Source organism: Nicotiana tabacum, chromosome 21 (assembly GCF_000715075.1).
Source record: "Nicotiana tabacum cultivar K326 chromosome 21, ASM71507v2, whole genome shotgun sequence".
In the NCBI taxonomy this organism is placed as follows: domain Eukaryota; kingdom Viridiplantae; phylum Streptophyta; class Magnoliopsida; order Solanales; family Solanaceae; genus Nicotiana; species Nicotiana tabacum.
Window position 1 is genome coordinate 56,208,761 of NC_134100.1, and position 9,500 is coordinate 56,218,260.

At 36.8% G+C, this 9,500-nt stretch overlaps 1 protein-coding gene across 1 annotated transcript in view; it reads right to left on the reverse strand.

Annotated features, from left to right (window-relative positions):
• The window catches only part of LOC107761455 (brefeldin A-inhibited guanine nucleotide-exchange protein 5), a 43,632-nt gene extending 36,234 nt beyond the window's left edge, over positions 1-7,398 (reverse strand). The window contains 1 exon segment of the mRNA XM_075242100.1: positions 6,927-7,398. Coding sequence (XP_075098201.1) covers positions 6,927-7,038 — 112 coding nt within the window. The 5' untranslated portion in view covers positions 7,039-7,398.
• Positions 7,399-9,500: the final 2,102 nt, after the last annotated feature.

Sequence of the window (9,500 nt, forward strand, 5' to 3'; positions counted from 1 at the left end):
ACTAGTGAAAAATAAAGAACGTGAGTTTCACTCCAACGTGGCAAAATAGTGTATGAAACAAAGCCATGTGGCTTTTAAATCTAACAAATCCCAAGAAAAGGCTAAACAAAAATTTTGCAGAAATCCTCCAGTGGGGTCCTCCATAGTCGCCCGTTTGCCTGGACAAAAATGAACTCAGTGAAATTCCCAAGTTATTATGAAACACGCATTTCACATCGAGTGTGTCGATACTTTCATGGCAATGGATACCTCATCCAGTCCCAAAAGTCCCCTGTTACTGCCAGCATCGTACAACGAAGAAATGGACATAGGGGGTACAATATAGTAATAGATGTGGAAGAAGCCAAGAATCAAATGTTGTTGTAGTTGCAAATGATTGTTGATACTAACAGCAGCCTTGTGTCCGATGTTCATTAGCCATCTCGGCAAACTTTTTAAATTTTTTGAGAAGGTAAGTGGATTGTGTATTGAAAATGCAACAACTTAGTGCCAAGTTGGTGCTAAGACAGTACAAGAGACAGTTACCCTTCTGTACAATTGCAAAAAAGAAGGATATCTGCACACAAAAAGGTCCTAATCTTGTAAAGAGTCTGTGAAATCTAACATACTATTTTCATCCTTTACATCCTAAAGATTACACCAATAAGCCAAAAGCCATAAACAGTTGTATTTAAGTAGCTGTACACTAACTTTCTTGCCTTCAAAGCATCTCACATTTCTTTCCTTCCATATACTCCAGTATATACATGCAGGGATTGTGTTCCAAATCTTCTTTAATGGTTTACTAATGCCCCTGGCATTCCAGCAGCTTACTAAATCTTTGACCGTATAAGGTAGAGCTGTTGTAATCTTGAAAAGATGGAAGAATAATGTCCAAATCTGACCAGCCACTAAGCAAAGCAAAACTAGATGGCTGCCACTTTTCATTTCTCTATTACACATGAAACACTTGTTGCATAACAACACTCCTCTTCTCCATAGATTGTTATGAGTAAGGCATGCATCATGAGCCACCAACCACATGAAACATTTAACTTCATATGGGGCTTTAGTATTTAGATTTCTAGAGTTGCTTACACGGCCAATTGCTAGAGCTAACTCCCCCACTATTGAGGGTCTTGTAGCATGCTTTCACGGTAAATCTGCCATTCTGTTGTCCATTCCATACCAAACAACCCTCCACTTGATCATTGAGGGATACCATCTCTAAATCTTTCAATAGGAGAGCAATTCTGGACTAAGTTACTCGGACTCGGCAATTTGGGCACCGTACCCGTGTCGACATGACACTGACATGGATAAGGGTGTAGGATCTGTGTCGGATCCGGTCAGACGAGATCGGGTGTGTTGACCAAAATTTTAAGGAAACTTTCCGTAAATAAAGGAAATGGTACAAATCTCTTTATATTTTTTATTGTACTATCCCTTGAAAAGTGGCTTTCTTGTCAAAAGAGTGGAGAACAGAGTGAACTTTCTTATCAAAAAAGTGGGGTAGTGAACTTTTTTGTCTAAAAAGTGGGGTACAGAGTGACCTTTCTTGACAGCAAAATACATCCTTCCTATCTTTTCTCTACCTACTTTCCCTCCAAAAGACCAAGAAAATGGACAAAGAAGCCATTCTTTCTCTCTCTCTGCTTCATCTCGACTTTCTGTGACTAAAGCCAAAAAAAATCAAATTTTTTTCTTCATCCAATTTATAACTATATTTCTAGATTTTTAATTTATTTTTCGCCGAATCCCCGCACTTGTACCCGTACCTAGGTCCATATGCTCGAATCCTAAAATTTAGATCATGAAGGATACGACCTTTGGATCCGTACCCGTGTCGGATACCCGTACTCGAGTCCGAGTAACTTAGATTCTGGAGATTTTCCATTCAAAACAATCTCTTCTAAATGAAATGGACCAAGAGGATGTTTGGATTGGCTTTTAAGTTGGCCAAATCAGCTTTTAAGCTCTTTTTAGCTGTTTTCAGTGTTTGGCAAAGTCAAAAGGTGCGTAAAATAAGTTTAAAACTGCTTAAAACAAGCCAAAAGCAATAAGCTGGGCAACTCCAACTTATTGCTTTTTGGCTTAAAAGCTATTACTGCAGAAAAGCCACTTTTTTAAGCCAATCCAAACGGGCTCCAAGTGTTACCACTCCAGCACTAGGAGACAAGATTACCCAAGTACGGCTTGGTGGCCCAATTCAATTCCTAAAGGTCCGGATTGGTCAACAACAGTACGGCTTATGCAAGAGCTTTGAGAAGGCTGATGAAGGCACTAAAATACTCAATAATCTTATTAGGTCAATCTTGTCGTGGAGCTCTATGAAAAAGGACAGTCTGATGCACGAAGCATCCCGCGTTCACGCAGGGTTGTGGAGCTTTATGATCCAAGATAAAAGAAGAAAAGCAGGAGTACTTGATGATGAGTATATTTTTACGGCCAAATAAATAGACATACACTTAAACTTCTCCAAATTTTTCATTTAGCAGTGAACACCTGATTTATGCTTAAATTGTGTCTATTAGACACAAAACATAGAAATTGATAAGAGAATATGATATGTATAGTTCACTCGCCACTAACGTGGCAAGAAAGCCAATGAAGGAAAGATACTTGGCTTTTATCCAAAGGAAAAAAAGAAACATTATTTTCGAGCCAAAAAAAAAGAAGAAGAGAAAATGATCTTTTTCAACTCCCCTACCAGATTATTCTTCATCTTCCCTAGAACAACGTATGCTCGTCTTTTTCACCATTCAAACAAGATCCACCAACAAGCTAACAAAAAAACACTCACCAATTGAGATAATGCCTATAACCAGCCTTTAACGTCTTCAAAATATATCAATCTATGAACTTTCAATTTTCGGTCTCTAAGATATACCACCACCACGTAAGGGAAAGAAACACCAGAAGTCTGACCAAATGATAAAGAAGAAGATGTGATCAGGTCTTAGGGTTTTGCACAATCCGTGTCAAGATTGAGAAGTGAAGCTAAATAGTTCTGATGGAGTTGAAGTTATAGACCATGTTCAGAGTAATTTCTCCTCTTCTTCGAGAATGATCTCGATCAGAAGAGAACTGAACTCCAACTCTAAAAATCGAGTAATCTAAGCAATACCAAAAACCAAAATAATTGCAGGAATAAAAATCATTAGTTAGAGCAAGAAAACCAGCAGAAATCATAATTGCAAATCCACCGAGTGAAATCGTGTAGCAGAAGGAAGAAATGACAGAGATTGGAGATTTTTTGTTTCTTTTACTGCAGAATTTTTTCCATTAATACAAAAGCCCCAAAAAGGAACAAGACAATCAGAGGAAGGAAGATGTGTGTTTTGCGCGTGTTATGATCATCATGAAGAACAAAATGGAAGATGGGCCTTATTTTTGTTGAGAGAGATGAGAGATAAGGAAAGTTAGATGAGGAAGAAGAAAATCCATGTCAGCTTATTTTTACCATGTTCATGCGCTCAATAAATGTGATATCCACACTATGTGCCATGTAGGCACTCATCATGCATAGATCAGGTGTTCAATTGCCACAAGCTTAATTAAGATGGCTATATGAAAAATTCAGACAAGTTTAAGTGTCTGTGTAAATATTCAGCTTATGTTTGAACTAGAAAAGAAGATATATGCTAAAAGAATATCAGAAGAAATAGGTGAGGAGGAGAAGATATCCTCCAATGGTAATACAAAAAACATAAGACTAGCAACAATTTATGTTCTACAATTTCCTCCGGTTTCATTGCACATCTAACAGTGGTACACTCCCAAAATACCATTATTGTCAAACCACAAAGAAAAAAAAACAGGAAGACTACTTTCTACAAGCCAAGTCTACCGGCATATACTAGTCTTGAAGTTTTAGAGTTCTTTCTAGCTATATATACCCTTTTGACCATTGTCGAGCCAAAGAAGCAGCATGTCTTACAAAATTGCAATCGTTTCTCTTCATAGAAAACCAAATCCAAGTTGTAAGTGTCATTTTAAGGCAGAAAGAAGTTCAATTGCTTCCCTAGTACTCCAAATAGCCTCCTTCATCCAACCAAAGGAGCTGTTAGAATAGGTGGTTATGTAATAGAGTTCGTATTAATCAAATTGGTTAAGGAAAGTTTGAGCAAGATATTAACTACAGCAAGGCTTAAGGGGTGAATTCAGGATTTCAATTCCAATTTGAGGAACCAGGCGGATTTACACCTCACTCATCTTCGTTATGCATATGACTCTTTAATTTTTGTGAACCTAATAGGGAACAGCTCCTTATCTCAGAGTAATTACTAATATTCTTGTTTCTTTAAGCAGTGTCTAGATCAATATAAACTTTTGCAAAGAGTGTTCTTTACCCCATGAATGATATCCCCAATCTACAGTTCAGGCACTGGAAACTTGGGTTGCAACATTGGCTCTTTTCCAGTTAAATATTTGGTCATTCCAGTGGGTGCGAAGGCAAAAGCCACAGCAATTTGGGCTGATATATTGAAAAGGTGTGAATAGAAGTTGTCATGTTTGAAGAGAAAGTACTTTTCCGTTTGAGGTAGGTTGTGTTGATCAACAGCCGCCACCACTTTCGTTATGACTGTAGAGGTTCTGTTTCCAATTGAAATTCAAGGAGATGGAACTAAACATACAAAGAAAGCAACTCAAACTAAATCCTGAGAGAAAATAAAAGATTAGTGAGATAAGGTCTATAGACTGTAAGGCAGAACTCAGAAGGCTTGAAAGGAAGAGCACTCTATTCATTCCTCGAATAGCATCCCTAATGGAGTGCTCACCCTTAAAGGTAACAAAGCCAAATCCTCTAGATCTATTTGTATCCCAGTCATTGTTGATCTTCGAGTCGAGTATTTCGTCGAACTGAGAAAAAGCCTCTCCAAGTGTTTGGATAGTGGTAGCACTTGCAAGCCCATCATCAAAGAACAAAAATATTTGTAAACATGTTGATTGAATTTGGCAATTATTTGGTTCCAAAAACAAAAAAAATTGCAATTTGATTGGTTGTAAGACTTCCTATCCTAGATAGATGATGATGAGTACTCTTAGTAAAAGGCACTTAAGTAGTCATTTCATAAATAGTTTCTGTTGCTCACCAAACTCATAATCATGTTCCTTGTGTTTATCAATACTCCACTCTCGGACCTTAGGTTATTGACTCAGGAACTTCTAATCACATCAACGATAATAAATCTCTTTGTCCTATTATTTTTTATTCTCAATATCTTTCGAAAATCATATTTGCCAATAGATCGTGATGATAACATAACAATAGTAGATCGAGCTCCCATCTTCCAATCTTGATTTTATACTTGTCCTTCATGTTCCTAATTTTTCTTTTAATCTCATTTTAGTTAGTCATTTGTCTCAAACACTTAATTGCTCGAAATTCTTTTTTAATAACTTTGTTGTGGTACTACATCGCTATGTAGGATGAGTGATTAGAAATGAGCGCAAGTCACATAGACATAACAACCTCAAATCTTTCAGAATCATCCCCAAGTTGTTCAATTCTCAAATTTCAGGAGATATTGCTTCACGGAGGGGAATCCTAATTTATCCGATCTTCAGAATATAGTGTCTGTTTTATCAAACTTCTCTATCATAAATTAAGTGTTCTATCAACTTGGTTAACATGTTCATTCCACTTCTCGCACAATCCGATGGTAGCCAAAGTCTCATTTCTTCAGTTCATTATGATGTTTGGAATCTTAATCAAGTTAATTCCATTTTAGTTTTCACTATGTTGTTAGTTTCACTAATTATTTTATTCCAGGTGCATTTGTAGCTAAGCCTTAGTTCTCTGTGGGATTCGACTCTGGACTCTTAGACCGAATTATATTTGCAGAGACCGCTTATCCTTTTTAAGATTAGAGTTTGGCGTGATCATAATGCATAAGAATATTTCTGTTCAACTTCCTCAATTTACGAACTCTCATGGCATGATCCATCAGACATCTTTTCCGTACACCTCAAAATTAAGGTGGCTGAGAGGAAACACATATTCACATGACTTCCTCAACCATCCAACATTAGGTTCTACAAACCATTTTATTTATGCATCTACCTACATATTTCCTTTCTCCTTTTTTATGGAAACATATGCTTTTAAAACATAATCCCTAAGAAAGATAAAATAACTCCTAGTACTCTTTAAAAAAACCTCTACTACATCAATTCCACACCACTCTTCACTTATTACTGATGCAAGCACCTGATCAGATCCGACCCTGAACTACATCCAACAGGTGCTATGGAATGTCCCTTCCATGTAATTGTTCATTGTTATTCATTCACAATGGTGTAAAAGCAAAAAGAGCAAAAAGCGACAAGGCCTATTGGGTTTAAGCGAATAAGGAAAAGGTTAAGTGCATACTTGTTTAAAGTGAAACATAAGTTTAACAATAATACAAGAATCACCACACAAATGATAGGCATTTGGATTTTGCAAATAATATTTCAATTTTGCTAAATATTTAATCTTCAACTTAAAATAGAGAATTTGAAGTTGAAAAAACTAGTTTGATGAGTAATGGTTTTCACTCACAGAACTTCACTTATCTTTAAGTGAAAATTCATGCTTGAACACAATTTCAACTTCAAAATACTCTTTTTTAACTTAACTTCTAATACTCGCTTTATCAACTTCAATCAAATATTATCAAAATGGGGCATTAGTACTTATAACGTCAAATTGCAATTAAGTTAACTTACCTCGGGATCAAGAGTACGATAATGACAATATTAATCCACTTAGTCAAATTAAACATCATCGAAATGTAATTGCAATTAAGCCACATAAGGTTAGCTTCCATTTTCCATCTAATCACTCATAAGTAAGGGCAGTAAAACAGAAAAGGCGTGAAGCTACCTCCAAATTCAAATGCAATAGGTTGAAAAAATCAAACATGAATAAAAACAAGTAAAAGAAAAGGAAGATACAATACCAATATAGGATTGAATAGCTGTTTGGAGAGCAGAAAACTTCTTATTGGAACACTCCTTGAGCATTGATTCCAATGCTCGAGTTATGAAACCTCCCGCAGCTCCACCAGCCATTTTCTCTTCTTTTTTTTATTGATTTTCGCCTGACCTACAGAGATCTTTAATCAACTGGATCGATTTGAAAGCATCAATGCGATCCTGTGGCACTCGATCTGAATATCAACGATGAAAGTGTTCTTCTTTTTTTAACCTTAGGACAGCAAAAGAGGAATTGTTGAGATCTCGTCGGAAAACCCAGAGAGATCTGAAAATGGAAGAAAGACTGGGAAGGGGGTTCAGACTGCAGATCGTTCCACCACCTCCGGCTCCGGATCTGTTTTAAATGACAAAAAAAGGTGAAAACAGATACTACCGTGTTTTTTACTCTCTTTATCTTTATTTACAGGCCTGGACCAATTTGTAGGTTCAGCCGTTCAGCTCGGACGTGTCAAAATTAATTTATTTTTTAGGCGCAAATTGCAAATGTGTCGTTTGTATGAATTTGGGCGATAAATTAAAAAATAGTCACTATTTAAAAAGCTATTAGTATTTAGCCATTTTTTCCCACGAAAAAAATTTTGAACAAAACTAGCCCCAACAGAAACATAGAATAACTATTAGACAAATGAAACTCCGGTAGACTATACTAGAATTCAAAAAAAAATTACATGTTAAATTGTTGCATATTATAATGGAGCTCATGACTCTTAACAGGTGAAAAAATATATTGGAGTTTTGACTTTAAAACTGAATTGACTTTCTTCATAATGTTAAATGTATGACCGATGATCTTTCTTGTATTGAACAACAGGAAAGTTCTTTGACGAATGAATACAATTTACAGTAGCTAGATTTTCAAGTAAAGCATGAAGAAAACTCCAGCATTGACGAAGGAAGTTATGACATCATTGCTTGTTGCTTGTGTTAGCGATGACTCCTTGCTTATTCTTCTTTCATTGCAAAGAAATCCAGTGTGTTCTCTAATTTGCTTTTCGAACTTTAGTACATTTTTTAACCTACGGGAATCTCTGACATTGTGAGATGCACACACTCAATCAAACTTTTTTGGTACGAAAATGACGGCAGAAGCACTCACCTGAAGTAAGAGCACTCAATTGTTGAACTACAGTTGTATTGGTGAAATTCGGCCCCACCATATGGCACGTTAAAATGAAGACATATGGAGGATGAAGTTCCGAAGTTAGGATAAGGACGCATGGGAGCTATGGTCGAAGTCACCCTTTATTCTAAAGCAGAAGTAACCGAAGGAACGAGCGCCCGAAGTAGGTCAAACGTACTCAAAGGCACAGTCAACCACACCCGGATCCCACTAGAGATCGTGGCTACCGATCGTTACGCCAAAGCAGTTCCAATTGGCAAAGATATTGTTCTCCCACTAATTGAACCCCTAACATGCTAGCTTAAAACTCAGAACACCCATGCTCCATTCGACTATAAATACTCTACTGATATCATTTGTAAAGATCATCCGAAAGCAATTAACATTTTCTAGTATTTTCATTGATTTGTTTTTGTATTCATTAGCAATATGGCCTTATTATCTTCAGGATTTTATCTCATTCAATTATTGCAGCCCCTTGAGGCTTACGATCAATAAGATCTTCTTTACCTCTATGTTATTTTATCTTATTCATATTTAACATTTAATTCATGTATATGCTTTGGATCTACTGCCGACATCATCGGGTCCAAAACCAACTCTGTCGTATATTTATTCCATTCCTCCATCAATCAAGTCAAAAATGAGGTAAACACAACCAACATGATTTGGGTTGGCATAATAAATTCATTAATTACTTGCAGAACAGAGCCTTAACCGAAGACAAGAAGGCTGCTCGACAACTCCGAATTTGAGTAGTGAGATATTGCCTAATCAATGGAAGCATGTACCGAAGGATGTTCGGTGTTTCGCTGGCTAAGTGCCTAGGTCCTGCAGACACAGACTATGTAATGTTGAAATTCCATGAAGCGCATTGTGACAACCATTCTGTAGATAGATCACTTGTCTAGAAACTAAAAAGAGTCGGGTACTATTGGCCTAGAATGGAAAATAGACACAACTAGGTTCATCAGGAGATGCGACAAGTGTTAACTATTTGCTCATTGATTGCATCAACTAGCTGAACCACTTCACCCAGTGCTCACCATGTGCCCTTCATGAAATAGGAAATGGATATAGTAGGTTTACTACTACAGGCCCTGGGACAGGTAAAGTTCCTACTTATTTTAACTGACTACTTTTCCAAGTGGGTAGAAGCAGGTGCATTCTCACAAGTTCGGGAAAAGGAAGTCATAGATTTTATTTGGAGAAACATCATATGTAGATTCAATGTCGTACGAGAAACCGCATGCAATAATGGACCACAATTTATTGAGGCTAAAAAACTAAATTCCTTGAAGAATGGCATATCAGAAGAATCACTTCTATTCGATGTCACCCAAGGGAAAATGGACAAGTTGAATCCTCAAATAAGGTCTTACTCAACAACTTAAAGAAGAGGCTTGAAGCAACCAAT